The sequence below is a fragment of the Gallus gallus genome, chromosome 1, assembly GCF_016699485.2.
Source record: "Gallus gallus isolate bGalGal1 chromosome 1, bGalGal1.mat.broiler.GRCg7b, whole genome shotgun sequence".
Classification (NCBI taxonomy): Eukaryota; Metazoa; Chordata; class Aves; order Galliformes; family Phasianidae; genus Gallus; species Gallus gallus.
In genome coordinates, this window is record NC_052532.1 from 3730473 (window position 1) to 3746932 (window position 16460).

General features: G+C 38.6%; 1 protein-coding gene across 2 annotated transcripts in view; it reads right to left on the minus strand.

The window, feature by feature from the left end:
- MKLN1 (muskelin 1) overlaps positions 1 to 16460 on the minus strand; it is a 99291-nt gene that overhangs the window by 44892 nt on the left and 37939 nt on the right. For both annotated transcript variants that reach the window (NM_001030773.2, XM_025149108.3), the window contains 3 exons: positions 11441 to 11518; positions 10209 to 10274; positions 2959 to 3071 (listed from right to left, as the gene is read on the minus strand). In NM_001030773.2, the coding sequence (NP_001025944.1) occupies positions 2959 to 3071; positions 10209 to 10274; positions 11441 to 11518 (257 nt within the window). The remainder of the gene's footprint in view (positions 1 to 2958; positions 3072 to 10208; positions 10275 to 11440; positions 11519 to 16460) is intronic.

Consider the following 16460-nt stretch of genomic DNA (forward strand, 5'->3'; position numbering starts at 1 on the left):
AGGAGACAGAAGTTGTGGGCCCATCTGAGAGGTCACAGTGCAAGGACACAATCATGAACGAGGTTGGGAAGTTCTAATTTAGGTCTGCCTATCAGCTGCTAAGGTACATATTCTGGAAACTCAACACAATACTGCACTTTAGTTCATGATGCTTTTTTTTTTTTTTCTTAAAGAACATAGGCAATCAGTTATTTCACTATTCCTGCAAGCATTTCTTCCTGAGATAAGAAGGATTGTGGAAAATTAGCACTGGTAGTTGAACTGTTAAGAATACAAATGCAACTTAAGGTGACAAAGAGACCTTTCTCCAACTCACTGGCAAACTTAGAAAAATAGAAGCAACACCATTTACTGAAAAGGTCACCGCAAATTCTTTGTACCGCGGTGCCAAGTGGATGAAGATAATCTGGCATTGCATCAGAAGTTATCAGTACCTTTACTCTGAAAGAGTTGCTTTATGTTACCCTTAAGATGATGTTGGATAATACGCAACTTTTACCATCTTCTCTTATCCAAGCTTAAATATTCAGTGGGTAATTCAACCAGCATCACAAATTAAGTGGGATAAAATAGCTAGAAGCAGAACAAACACAATATAACACAAAAACAAGATTAAGTTCTATTGGACTCTGCTTTGAATATTTTCAAAAATGCCATGTCAACAGACATTTCCTTTCAGCAAGTTGTTTGCGAATAGTTGATGTTCCTATTAGAGAAACATCTGGAGTCTTTGTTTTTTAATTTACTTCTCCATTTGAGATTGACCTTTTCACTTCTAAATCAGGTTTTACCCAGAACTCCAACAGAAAAAAAAAAAAGCAACAAAAAACACTGCTGGCAAGTGCTGGCAGCCAGTTCAATGTGCTTCTTTAAGTCACCAAAACCCTGGACTATGCCTCAGTAGGCTGTTGTCTTCTGACACCCACTTCAGGCTACATCCAAACATAAAGCCATTCTGGAACTCCATTTCTAAATACTTCTCCACTTATATTAAGTATGCGTCTTTTTCAAAGTTCCCCATGCATTCAACTGAACCCTCATCTTTTCTTAATTTTGTGACCTTGCTTCTTCTCAGCCCACAGCCCCTCCAACTTCCACTTGAATCCTGACCTGCCATCACAATTTAATTTTACTTCCTCCAAAATCTGTCTCCTCCACAGCTGTTCTTTTCTATATTCTTTTAGCAGGGTAATGCTGGGATGGGAATATAGTCAGGCACGAGGAACTCAGAAAACATACGCTCATTCTGGCACTGTTTCATGCCTTGCATCCTAGCCAGGCCTCCCAAGCTCTACAGAAGCTCAACTGGGTAAGAAAGAATCCCAGCAAAAAAAAAAAAAAAAAGGAGCAAAAAAACCCACCAGAAAATGAACCCCTTAAAAAAAAAAACACCAGAACTACCCACACTGGTTTGTGCAGGAAGAAAACACAGTCACCCTTTTTGACAGGAAGGCCTTGTTACATTGCATCCTGAGTTAGACAAAAAATGCACGCCCTGGGTAGCTACAAAACAAGAAAAAAAGTGAAACAGGCCGCAGTTAAAATTGTTTGTTTTCACTATTACTGGTTCTTTATTTTCTGGATCATGTTTAAAGATAGTCTAGCTTTTATCTTCTGGATATAAGTAGATAAAAGAGTTAAAACCCGATTTCCTCATCATTACATCACACATATCCCGCTTCATTTTGGGTGAACAGTAAGAACTCTTTTTTTTTTCCCCAAGTGAAACCCACAGTTCCAGATGTAAACAGAAGCTACACAAGCTGACCCTACAGCACTGAAAGACCAAATCCAGTTTCAACATCGTATTGCTACATGCATGAGAAGCCGTGAGAAGTACAGAGTTACAAGCAGTGATGAAAGGGTTAAGAGTAAAAAAACTCACAGGGATATGAAACATAAGGACAATTTTTAACCTTTATACAGCACTATTAAAATAGATCTAGAATACCGCAATCAGATCCGTTATTGCTCATTTTTTAAATAGCATTAAAAACTCTGTACACGACACACGGATATAAAGGCTAGGGAAAGAGCCTTACTGTGAGATTTTCAGCTAAGGCTATTTGTCCTACTTGCTTACAACCTCTAAACACCTTTGCTAGGAAAAAATAGCGATATTCAAATGCTCTTAAGATCATAAATTAAGCTAGTGACAAGAACCCAGAAAAATTCAAATGAGAAAAAAAATATATGTTTATGCCTTTTGCAAATACTTGGGGAGATCAGTTCCTGAATTTAGGTATCATTTTAGAAATCTTTTCAATCCTTTAAGACAATGCTGCATGAATTTACTTCAGTTATGCTCTGGCAAACAAGTAATGAACTATGAACACAATAACGACAGGAAATTTTTACTATATACTGTGAAATGTCATGAGAATTACATGAGTCAAAGGTTGGAACTCTTTTTGTTACCTCCTATAACCCAATCTACATTCACCTCAAAGATTTCATATGTCAAATAGCAAGCAAAACAGGCCAAGGAAAACGGTTTGAATGCCATGAAAACTCCTGGGATTGCATGGCCTCTGGCAGTTACTCTCTGTTCTCTATATTTCCACCTCCTGGTTGTCCATTTCTACTCACATTTCTGACAGAAGCTAAAAAGCTTTTACTGAACCTCAACACCAGCATCAGGTCTGAAATGTTTTTTTTGGCAGCCTGGTTCAATCTTATCACATTATTTAACTCATGTTTTACTCACTGAACTGATTTTTGCCTGATCAGTCTACTCCTGGGAAATAAACCTTTCCCCCAGTGATTGTTAACACTTGAATTTCACTTCCATTTCACATTTTCCTAGTCTTATTTCAAGTCTTCTGAACTTGAAAATTTGATTTTATTTTTTTTTTCCACAATTTTGGCACACTATTCATATTTACAAGCACTTCAGAAATACGGCATTTTTCTGTACAATAATTCATACACTATTAACAGTATGAATGTACAACTTGCCTCTTTTTCAGTATCTCTGGATATACAAGTCCACTGGTTCTCCTTCACGCTGTATGCCCAGAAGTCAGCCAGGTCTTGAGTTCCATCCCAACCACCAAACAAATAAACAGTTTCTAATAAAAAAAGGAAGAACACATTAATTTTATTTAAAAAAAAGAATGCCTTTAAACACATAAATATCTACAAAACACCTGTGATAAATAGACTGTAGTTCAAGCCTATACAGGTCCCTCTGGATGGTATCCCATTCTTCTGTTGCATCACCTGTACCACTCAGCTTGACATCATCTGCAAACTTGCTGAGGTTCACTCAGTCTGGGTCACTGATGAAGATGTTAAAGAGCTAAGACCAGCCCAAGAAGATACCACTCATAACCAGCCTCCATGTGGCAGTACAACCATCCAATCAAGAATATTCTTTATCCATCGAATAGTTCAGCCTTCAACTCCATCTCTCTCCAATTTAGAGATGGATGCAGGACTGTGCAAGGCCTTTGACATAAGTCCAGGCAGACTTCATCAGTTTCCCTTCCTTTGTCCACCAGTGCCAATAGTCATTATTAATCTTAATGAGTGAAATCTGTTTGTTCCCTGCTTGATGCAAAACTTACAAAGATTTCTGAGACAGCAGCCAAAAACCTCTTTTATTTCATTGATCTCTTATACAGGAGAACTTGCTTCAGTTATGAAATCCTCTTCAAGGAAAATGGCTTGCATAATATAATTTATCTGATGTCACAAAAGCATGTCAGTAGAGCAGTAACAGTTTAAGTCAGCATTCCAGGCTCATCCTTAGAGCATGTTACCTTAAATTCACAACCACTCCAAGCACAGCAAGTTCAAAAGCTTATCAGACTCACTGATGAAACTAAATGAAGCCTCCAACATGGGAGGTATATAAGGAATAAGTCTCTGTTATGACACTGAGAGATGATTAAGCCACTTCCATTACAGTAACATCACTATCTGGTCTTGAATTCTAAAAATATTTCATCTTCAGACTGCATTAACACAACACAAAACCAAGTCCAAGAATGAGCCACTGAAGAATCACAGAGCTTTAAAAAACTTCTTTAAAATCCACAAGCCAGATCTATTATAAAGGTAACAGCCAATTTTTAATCCAACACCAATTAAAGAGCAGAGCTAGAAGTGTGATTATAAAATGGAAATAGTCCCTGACCCTTACCTACCATCAGGATAGTGGTCATCACCATGGAAAGGTTACCCTGGTTCATTAACTTTAATTACCCTTCCTCCTGGACTCAGGGCTCCCAGTGTTCCCTGCTAAGAGCAGGTCCCTTTGTGCGCATAAATTCTCACAGCTCACAAAACCCACATTACCACAACAGCTTCATTGATAGCTGAGAAAAATAAAAGATTTGGCACTGGCTAAGTATCCTACTGGGGCCTTGCCAAAATGTCATGCCTGCCTGTAAAGGCTTTGTTGTCTCAGATGAAATTTAATAGCAAATCTGAATGAATTTGATGAAAACTGAGATTTTAAAAGTCACCTAGATCAAGCTCACAGAACTAAGTGATGTATAAGGACCAAAAAGGGGTAGAGTCATGTAGTGTGAACTGTGAGCATCCCCAAATACCCTGAACAACAGCAACAACACGAGCATACATGAACTATATACCAAATTTCTTCTTTATCTTGAGATAAAACTCTAGTCCAGATGAAAGAGACTCCATCACTATCTAGACCCAGAATGACCATCATTTTTAATTGTATTACAGAAGTAACAAAAACACTGTTTAATATGTAAATTCATCTGCTACTGGTAATGTCAGGAAAATCATTTTTCAATAGTTCATTTTTCAAAGTTCACAATTGTTCTCCCAAATTATAAGGAAAAATCAGTTGGGGCGGGGGGGAGAGGAGCATTTGTTTTTTCAAAACAAAAGTTGAACTTCTCTCTCTTTCACAACCGGTATCACACCTTCCAGTCTATTTTTCAATTCAGATTTCACGAGAAGGGTTACTTTTTCCAAGGAAAGCACCCACTAAGATGGACCCAGAGTACAACTTCAGCATTCCCTGGTATTGCCACAACATCTTAACAATGCATCAGTATATGCCTAAAGAGGAGGTCAGACACAGGGAACAGACTACAAGCTTTCAGGCAGCTGGAGCGTGAAGCTTGAGGGGAAAACAGCAGTCCCGCATTGGTATAATTATTCCTACTTTAGTCACACTAGGGAAGTCAAGATGCAGGCAGGAAGAACATCATTCTCTGGCAGAGGGTTTCCTTCTTTGCATCATAGCTGTATGTCACACAGCAATACCAATATTGCTTTATTAAAGCAGAATTCTGTTCTGCTTTAGGGACAGACTGGAAGAATTTTTCAAATCTACCTGCAAGCCAACAAGAAAAACATGAAAGCAGTTACATCTGCCCAAAGCTTTTACAAGTTACATTTTGGACATCAAATTCCTCCTCCAGCACCTTATCTCCTTCACATTTACTGCTGAACAAAAATTCAATACTTTTAAATATGTTCTATGAATATTTCTAAACTGTTTTCTCATCCTATCAGGATGTAACATAGCATATTGTTAAGGGCAGGCTGATAAATTAAGTTTGGTCTACCACAGAATCTCTGTTTTATCAGTGCAATGAACACACTCCAACTCTGGTGACTTATTTAACTAATCAGTGAAATAGTTTTGCATGTAAGACTTCTAGAAATCTGCCATAGCCTTCTTTCTAACCTCTCACAGCAGAGCAAATTTCAGCAACAACACAGGTTGTGTAGAAATGTGCTCTGAATAACTATAAGGATGGATTCTTCATAATATTTGGATCATCTTTATTGGTTTTGTGCCTTTTTTCCCCCCTCTGCGTAGCTAACCAGAACTTCTCTTGCTGCAATGTGTCCATCGCTCTTCATCCTATTCCCCGAAATGAATGCCCGTTTTCTCCACACCTCCTGCAGCAACCATATCCCTCTTCAGCTATCTGCAAGCTGCATCGTGTTCTTGGTAAAGGAGCACACTGAGCACAAATACACAGACAGATGTTGAATTCTCTTGAACACCACTCAGTTTCTGAATCACTTCAGTGCAGATGGTGGCTGGCTACAATTTTTTCAGGCTCTAGCTAGTCTGGGTAGGCATACAATGCACACAAAGTCATCTTCTCAAATGTGAAAGCACCATGAAGTTGAGTAACCTCCAGAATGCAGCAGCTGTTTGTATTTCAGAGCTTAGAAGCCATCTGTGTTTTGTTTCAGAGATCTCTTCATCTTGTACACAAGTCCTGTCTTTAAATAAAATATCTTATGGATAGCAATGTTTTCCCCAGGCAAAACAGCATCCTTCCCCATGTCTGCTGCTCTTGCTTCATCTTTTTCATAGCTCCATGTTTCTTTTGACACAGTTTCATCATCTCTACATATACTATGGCATACTGTGCCCACTGTTTTGAATCGCCCACTGTTCCCAACCTACAGATCTCTTTTTACTTATCTAACAGAATGAAATAATTCCTTCCCACAAAAGGAAAGGCAAAGTAACATACACCCGAAATAACAGATTAATTTCGCTTCAGAGACTGAACAGAGGTAGCACAAACACTGATAAAGATCATTTCACTAATATTTTCCTTCATAATACATTTCAGTTGCCATACTTAGGAGAAACAGACAAAGCTAATACAAGTACGACAGAAAACATAAGGAGGCTTTATCTAAGCAAAATAATGATGAACCTTGAAAACAATTAGGATATATTACCAAAGAGTGTTTTAAATAAAATAACTTTAATACTAGTTCATCTTCTTTAGAAACCCTAAAAAAAAAAAATCATTGTTACCAAAATAAGTTACGTAGTCTTAGAGACTACACTATAATTCACATAAAACTGTACCTGCTCTGTAAGGGCAGATGAAGAAACCCCACCTTACCCAGGGAATTACAAGCCAGACATCCAAAACACAAGACTCCCTTAAATTGCAGATTAAAAACTTCAAACCTGAATGTGGCACTCTGCTTAGCTGTTCTCACTTTCTTACAGAGTTGCTGTTTCAAAACATATCATAACAGAACTACAGAAGGTCCTGAGAGGTCATAATCAAAGCTATGTTAATCAAGAAACCAGTGTGAAACAGATGCCTACATGCTCTCTTCCAGAACTGCATTGGGCAATCATTCTATCAGCACTTAATGTATCTGGGAAGCAATACTACTATATACAAGCATGCACTTCAATGCTTGAATATTTCACTAGGACCTATATAAATCGTAGAAGGTTTTCATGACAGATATTCAGCTCACTTTACAGAGAATGCCCTAGCACAGCTTTGGGGTTACTTGCACTTTCAGTGCTCTGGGAATGCTTCTGTTTGTATTTTTAATCTATACCCCCCATTCTGACTACCCTAACACTTCTCCTTCCTCAGAAAAGGGAGCATAAAACACTGTAGCCTCTCATACCGAGAGCTACATAAGACAAGTACCTTACACAAGAAGCAGAAACATAATCCTTCTGTTTTCACTTACAGTCTAGAGTCTTAGCACGTGCAACAGCAGTTTCCAACTACAACTAGGAATGTCTCATAGTACATGTTTCTCCATAAGCACACCAAGAACAACTTCCTAATTCTGCCACCCAGATCATCCCAATCTGAGTGCTAATACAAATAGAAGTCTGGAAAAAAAACTGTGAGAGTTATTGATTACCAATTTTTTCCATGTAGAAGGAAAGTTCTACACCCCCATCTACACAAGTATCTATACATCTGCAGCAAGTATTAAATGCATGAACATCAGACAGAAGTGAGCTACACCACAAGTTACTCTATGCCAATAGAGATGCCATAATTGCTCTCTTGGTTACTTTCAGCCTTTTCTAATTGGAAGATAAAACATGCTAAAAGACAGTTTGTACCAAGTTTGACTATATCCTACCTGAAACTAAGAGTAAAAACAAGAGACTCAGCAGATCAAATCATTATCAGTAACTCATGATCTAGCTCAACTGCTTATCAATTCATCTCCTCTATTCTGACATTAACACATGTGCATCTGGCAGGCTCTATGTTACACAAAACTTAGTAAAAAATAAATGTTTATTATTATAATCAGTAGCAACTGGTTAATATTTCCTTGAGGTTCATCTAAAAGCAGAACCAGCTGCAGCTATATCCACAGTTACAGCATCTGGGCATGAGTGATTAAAGTTTGCTTCCAAACCTTACTACTTTTATGTAATAAGAAGGTTCTCATGATTCATGCAAGCCCAGTTTTGGTATTCAAGGTTGTTTCTAAAATACTAAAGCTGAGGAAAATATTCATCTTTGATAAGCACTTCACCCATTTGAGGAAGGATTGGAAGCTTCTTCAGCTTCCAAAAATCTTTGGGAAAACAGTTCAGCGTGTGGGTAAGGAATGGATGATGTCTGCGAGTGTGCTGCTGCTCCTTTTTCTGTTAATACTTGATTTGCTCATGGCTGACCAGGGAGACCAATTCTAGCCTGTAAAACACACTCTGACCAAACTGGCCAAACTCCCACAGTCTCACTAAATGCTACCTATGTTCAAAACAAAACTCAAGAAGTCAGCAGCAGCTGGTTTTAAGAATACAAACAGTACCAAGAACTTCCCCTGGCCTGTTTGTAAGCTAAATTACATGGCAAAGCTTTTAATCTCAAAAACATACAAGCTTTTACAAGCCTCAATGGGCCTGGAAGCAAAAGTAAGGGCAACTTCCCAAACTTCCTAAATGTTCCACAGAAAAACTTTCTGAAGGAGCATATCCTGCCACCACTGGAGAGCTGCAGCAAAAGGGGACTAACATGACATAGGAACCCACTTCTCACACCTTGAGACTCTTCCTCTGTAGATGCTCTCCAACCAGTTTTAAGCAATTAGGGAGAGGGGAAAAAAAAAAAGGAAAAAAATATCTGTGCTTTATACTGCTTTATTAAAGCAGAGTGATAAGTGAAATGCAGAGATGCTATGCTCAATAAGACTTAAGAAAAATCAACAGAAATGGAAACAAACACTCATGCTCTCATGCTACCATCGTTTTATTGCTTTCAGCAGGTCTAAAGGACTGTCACTGCCAGACTGAAGTGCTTGGCATCTCTTTGGCATACTTGCGAAACAGACACTGCTACTTACTCACTAGGACCACTAGGGAGCGTTCACAGCTTCTTTTGTAGGCATATACAAGCAATCCTCCAGCAGCATTTTATTCTAATGAATCTCTTCCAACAAAAAAAGTTTGCTTTCATATACAAAATAACTCGAGTGCTTCCTCTAGAGCAAAAACTACATTCTAGAGTAAAAGCCAAAGACTGCAGTGACTGCTGCATTTTTGCTTGTTCACTATGACTTAGCAAATTACTCTTGAAGGTACTATCCTGTCACATGCTTCAATCCCTCTCCATATGACCACAACAGAGACAGCTATGTCAGTTTTTTTGCCAACTCCCTCGTTGCCGCTCTGTACTCCTCTCTGCTACTGACAACCCTGATCTTGTTTCTTCTTTCCTAAGAAAAGCTCCATTACTCATACAAATTATTTGTTTAGCAAAGATGCAGGCAGGGAAGCTTAAGTGAACAGTCACTTTAGTCAGGAATGACGCACCACAGAAATCTGATTAAATAAAAGCAAGACAAAGCTACAGAAAATTATAGAGTACAGAGTTCATCAAAACTGTTACCTATACCCTCCCTTCTTCTCTATGGGCTCTTCAAAACAAGGTTGAACCATTTTAATAGCTATTGAAAACATTTTCATAAAAAGCATCAAGTAAATTATATTTAAATGGAACTTCCTGCACAAAAATAGCAGAAGTTAGAAGCCATTCTAACCAAAATACAAGGAATATTCCAGTACGTCAGATTTATTGCTCAAGTGCTATTCCAAAGCAGATGGTATATAGGAGAGATAAGGGACAAAAATCACCCCAAATTTCTCTTCTCTTGTATAAGCACCTGCTCAAAAGGGGGAAGACACACACAAATTATTTAAACCAATGGTTCTTGGCTTCTTAGCAAAGTAGCAAGAAGTCAAAGGCCCGAAGGGGTATTAGCAGGGAAGAAGCGAGTGGGGAAAGCAATTGGAATATGCTCCAGGCAAAGAAAGCAGATTATTTAAAGCAGTTATTAAAAAAGTACGATTTTTCTACACAAATTAAAATTAAGGCATTCTCAAAAGAATATATTTGCAATACTTATGTGAAAAAATCTCATTAAGTAACCAAATTAGTTGAGAAAAAACATCAATAACTACTCACCTGTTTGAACATCTATAACCATCTGATGGCCTCCTCTCATACCTGGTCGGCTGTCTTCCCCATCACCTTTTAAAAAAAATAAAAAGAGGAATGAGAGAATGTCATCTGTTATAAGACCTTAAACAGAAAGAACTTCATGTATAGTTGAAGTATTATACAAAAGCGGGGCAACTTAACTCATCGTTTTTAAATTTTAACACTTTATTCGGTTAGTATTCTTCCATACACTGTAAAATTCAATATAAAACTGTACAGTTACATGCTGACTGCCCCAATAAATAACTGAAGTGAATACAGTACTCTACTGCAACTCTAGGAACCTTCCAAAGGATCCTAAGACTTCCTGAAGCATGCAGGTCCTCACAAATGAGGTCTGAGCTATCTTTGAAACTTTGCAGTAGTGGTAACACAGAAGATCTTACGCTCTCCTTTCCTCTCTCACCCAATGCTGCTTGAAGGCAGACAAGTGAGAACAGATACTCAAACAACACAGCACTGTACCCAAGGGAGGGAAGCAAAGGGCTAATGATAAGGATATAACAGTTAGCTTTGCACCAATTATTTGTTCTCACATAAAGGAATTCCAACTGTCCAATTAAAGCAGTTTTCCAGCCACTTCAGATTTCTTAATCGTTCAGGACAGGGAAGCAGTATTAGAAACAGAACCCATATTCCACTGGAATATAAGTCTGTTTATATTCATACATAATCCCTCCCAAAAGGTTTAGGTATGGGGCTCCATGTTTGGTGATTGGCACTTTGAATCCTAAAGTTGCTGCACAACAGTCATTTTTGTCCTTTGTAGTCAACATCTGGGGGTAGATTCTGCAGTTAAGATTTACTGTAAAATAGATGAAGATTTCAAAAGATACACTTCAAATCTGAAATACTCCATGTTAAGATAAAGCATCTATTTGCCACTCTTCGCTGTACATTTCCCTCTAAGATGACTCCACACATTAAACCTAGTCCTACAGGTAACTTATAGTCTGAGTTTTACTTGTGAAATGATTAGTTATCCTTGAAGTGACAGCTAGTGTTCCTGGAGCATTCCTTATTCAACCAGAGAGCAGGTTACATTTCATTGATTTGCAGACAAACAGCAAAATTTTCACAGATGATACCATTTCCCAGAACAGCTGTCCTTCTTGCATCAGCGTCTTGCTCTATATCCAGAAAGGAGCATGAAAGAATGAGCAGTATGAGGGCTATAGCTTCAGAAAAATCCTTACCTTTGGAGCTTTTGGGGATAATCTGTCCCCAGCGAGGTTTGTATTCTTGTTGACTGATATACTGATTGAATAAGCCATCTGCAAAACAAAACTCTTGCTGTTTAAAAGGTTTACATTTCAACTATAGAGGAAGAAAAACGACTTCTAAAGCAGTCAATTCAGTATACTCTTCCAAAAGGTATGCCCATTTGTCAGCAAAGCAGGACTATCCCGTGAGGTAATGGGCTCCACTACCTCCCTGATAACCTCTGACAGGTTGTCACAGCAATGGCCTTGCACTGCAAGTGTTTGAGATGTACCATGCACATCCCAGAAAGTCAGAAAGTGCTTTTTGTTGGTGCTTTGCAGGTACTGAGGGACATGGCTTAGTGGGCATGGTGGTGATGAGTTGATGGTTAGACTAGATGAATTTAACGACTCTATGACGTATATAAAGAATTTATCTAAAATGAAGACATCGGTAAATTTGTTAAACTTGCTAATGAACTTAATGTGGAAGCACTACAATAAGAAGAGTACTCATTACTAGATCAATGAAGAACTACAAAGTCTGTCTGCCAGGTCATGCCAATCATCTATAATTCTCCAGTGTAGTGTATTTAGTTAAGAATAGAGTCCCACCCCCTTATTTAACCAAAAGAGAAGTTGCCAATGCGTATCAAATTCAACCATTTTAACACATGTTAATTCAAAACTAGGTCAGGTAGTATCTCTGGAGCTTCACCTAAAAAAGAAAAGCAGATTAAAAGCTACAACACAGGACAACCAAGCATTGGATGAGAAACAAAATAATAGCTTACATTCTCTTCAGAGACTTAAACAAGAAGAGAAACATAAGAAACATTAGGTCACTGGTCAGATATGCCAACTGCAGCATTTCTGTAAGAAGCAGTAACTTGCAGCACTTTAGCCACATTCCATGGGCATTCTTCTCTCCCTCTGTACTCCTACCAGATGTAACTTGCTTAGCATCAAGAGGTCAGTTCCTAATTGTGTTCTACATGTGTCATGAGCTTAATAGACAAATATTTAATTTTCTGAAGCTCTTCTTCAGTCTGAGAATAGCTTAGCAAGCATTGTGAGAAACTTGTATCAGTCTTCAAATGACTTCATTAAGAAAAACTCCCTAACTTTCTGCATGTTTATCAAAGTACTAGACTGCTAGTGGCCAGCCTCCTGATCACTGTTTCCCTTAGCGCCCACCTGCCTATATGCCAACCATTACCCCACCATCTCAAGACATATTTATTACAAGCATTTGTACTCCACTTATACAGTATCTGAAAAAAAAAAAAACCTGTGAGTTCAGACAGCCAGTTTTACACCACTACTGCTATAATAACTAACACAAGCAGACTCAGAATTCCAATGACAGATTTACATGGCTTTGTAATGAAACAGAACATTGCACATAGGCTGCTCGGTCAAGTGCAGGATGCATTCAGAATTCTTTAATCATGCTCCTAACAGCTTTGCTCTTCGCTAGAATCAGACCTAGCCAAATAGCTCAAGAATCACTTTTGCATTCCTCAGCAGAGAAAGGAAAAATGAAATTACTAAGTTCTACGTAACACTTTTCAGTTCTTGCAACCCCAGTAAATGTGGCTTTGAGGTAAGAATGTAACAGATTGTAAATGCCTCCATTTATTTATACAAATCCCTTGGTGGGCACAGAGACAAAAAAAAAGATCATTCTTTACCGCACATGTACCTATTTACTTACGAAAAAGGTAAGAATCTTTGGTAAGCGTGACACAACATTCAGAGGATATTTTAGAACATTTCCTGGCATCCTGCACTTTTTCATGACTGCAGTCCAGGTTTTAATTAAAACCTAAGCCAGCAAGGCCTTCCTGGGAGAAGATGAATACTCTATTTAGAAACCATCTAATAGGGAAACTAAAGGCACTCAAGAGTTCCTGAAAAGTGCTGAATTTGGTCTTAAAATACAAAACTGCTTTCAACTTTCTTCAACTGTGTTCTGCAAGTTTTTCCAGACTTATTACTCTATTAAAGCAGGGCAGATTTTACTCTCACCTGTCAACAACATCAAAAACATTTTACTCTCACCTGTCAAAAACATCAGCGCTCTCCTAGTATTAGGAAATAGAGGAAAGTCAGAAGTTTGCTCACACCATACGTAGAAAGGCTTGTTTCAGTTTTAAGACTGGGAATGTTACTTGGATTTCTTCAGGATTAATAAAGGTGGAAGAAAACACAAGAGGCTTGAGATTTCATGAATTCTGATTCAGAAAAGCCAACTTCCTTCCAGCAGAACAAATATATGCGCTGTAAACAATTCCATACTGAGTCAGATTTTTCCAGCCACAAATCTAGATAGAAACTGAGCCTCTTGGTTATCATTTTTCAGTCTTTAAGACCAAAGACAAAACTGTATTTATCCCTATGGCAGCCAATAGATAATTGGACATAAATAGCTCAAGAGGATGAATTACACCACATATGATCTGAAAGGGTGATTTAACCTCTCTCTCATGCTCAACACCCACAGGCTGCACTTGTCAAGATATGATACTTCTCCCCTACTGCGCTTTCAGCCTCTTTTAATAATGCTTCTTGTCTTCCATGGGACATTGGTTTGGAAATACTCCAGCTTGCTTCCCAGAAATGTTTCTTTCTGTTGGGAGCAGTTCCACATTCATTCTATTTGCACCGCAAACCAGAAGCAGCTTGTTTTAGGAGCTGAATCACCACCTGTCTGACACCACAGGGAGAAGAGGGGAAAAAAAGAAAAAAGGGATTTCTAGGTGGATTCTGTATCTGATGCCAGACTTCTAGCGTACTCCTTGTGTCTCTTGCCAGGATAGAGCTGCTGACCAAAAAGTCTCCAAAGTTTCTGCAAGGCACTGAAGATCAGATCCAGGCCTACTTATGTTCGTCAGCTGTTTCCAATGAATCAGTAGTTTAAAATAAATTTCAAGCTCACTGTAGAAAAAGTGTGAAGTGCAAGCTTTTAAAAGAAGTAGTTTCCTTAGGCCCTGAGGTCTCCCATCTCAATGTCCATGTTTACTCTGTAGAACTGCAGCCAAACATGGTACTTTTATTTTGTACTATTTACAAACACTTTGCAACAAGTTGTGACGCATTTTGGATGTAACACATGAACTTCACAATAGTTAAAGCTAGTAAATTTCATCTGGTAACTGAAGGCTTAATTTTGTCCATCAATTACACATTACCCAGAACAGAATAAAAACAAACACTGCAGACCAAAACATTTAACTTTGTGAAGCCGATCAGAAACAAGTAAAAGCTGTATTAAGTTTAATCTTAGGCAACACACACCTCAAGACATAAGTACTGAAATCTACTCACTTCACTATTAGTGGCATGAAAAACTTCAAAGCAACATTTTGTCCACGACTTCCGGAGTTTGGGGTTTTGTTTTGTTGGGGGTTCTAGGGTTGGTTTTTTTTGTTTGTTTGTTTGTTTTTGTTTTTTGGTAAAAAAAAGTTCTTGTAGTAAAATGCTTCCAAACAAAATCAGAGGCAGAAAAAGATGACATCAGACAAGAGTCCAGCCACCATGTAATTTCCTTAAGATGTGAAAGCAACAACAAAACATGAATTTTCAAGCCTCAAAACTGTGACTTACTCTTACTTTCTTCTTAATAAGAGAAACCAGTCAGGATGCTAGGTTTGCTCTCCTACAAGATACCTGCTTCCACGCAAACCATACCCCTGTACCATCACACCATACCATCTGCAGCCTGCTGTAAGAGGGGTGGGACCTGATTATCTCCAGAGGTTCCTTCCAGCCCCTAGGATTCCACAGTTCTGCAATCTACTTACCATAGGCCTTGGATCCCTAGCAAGCTTCTCTCCTCCATCTATCCCAGAACACAGAGCAACAAACCAGTCTATACTCTCTCAAACATGAACCCCAAAGTATTTGAAGTTAAATTTAAGTTGTTGGTCAGCAGCTTCCAGGAGAATACAGATGTTCCCATACACCTCAAGTTTTGGGAGACATTTGAGCCTTCAGGCTGTAAACCACCATCTTATTCATCATATGGGGCCAATGTGTCAGCAGATGGACAATGTACTGCATACAGATAGAAGACTTGCCAGAAGGACCAAATGGGTCCCTGGAATACTAATACACAGCAAACCTAGCAGATCTTCAATACATTTCAAGCAGCCTTCTATGCCTCCAGTAGTTGCAACCAGTTCACCAAGTAATTTGCACTCCTCATGCTCTCTGTAGGAATACTAAGCAGATTTTTTTCTTCAGTAATATAGGCTAGTTGAAAGCTATAGGAATGAATCCAAATGTGAAGCATTTGAACCAACTCTGTGAACCAGCTGAGATTTAAGGAACCTTTTATTTTTGAGAGGAAGTCAGGCAGCTGCCAGAGTTTCCATTTGCCCATTTTCTAAGTCTAATGCACAAGTCAAAAGAATCTGCGGGAAAAGTGTGGCTGCCTGCCACTGAGCTCTCAAAAGAAATCATCTGGTGATGTGAGGTGGAAGACAGCGTTCACCATTAGCAATGCAAAAGAACAAGAGTTTAGCTCTGCTAGCACTAATTCTTGACCACCTACACTTTTTCTACATGACTAAGCCTATGGAAATAGCGTACAAAAGATGTATCACATTTCACTTTTTAAATACCTATCACTGCAAATATTAGCCTCTACAAATCAAATCTTAGGCTGCATGGAGCAAGCAGTATCACTGTCAACCTCACTGCACTCTGTTGGTTCCTTTAAGGCTATGAACTCTCAGATCAGCAAGAGGTCAGCAGTTCACATATTCACGTCCAGTCTGTTCAAAGAGCAAACTGTTCCGTAACAGAGATAACTGAGATACACAGATTCTTAAAATTAACTCTACACTTAACTACACTCACTCATCATACACAGGACTAAAGTTAATCTGCATCTGTTTGACAAGAAAATGTAGTGGAGAGCTCCGTTATAAAACCCATACTTTCAAAACTCAGTAGCAAGCTAGAAGACTGCACAACCAAGCTACCAAGAAAGTGAGGAGTTGGGTGC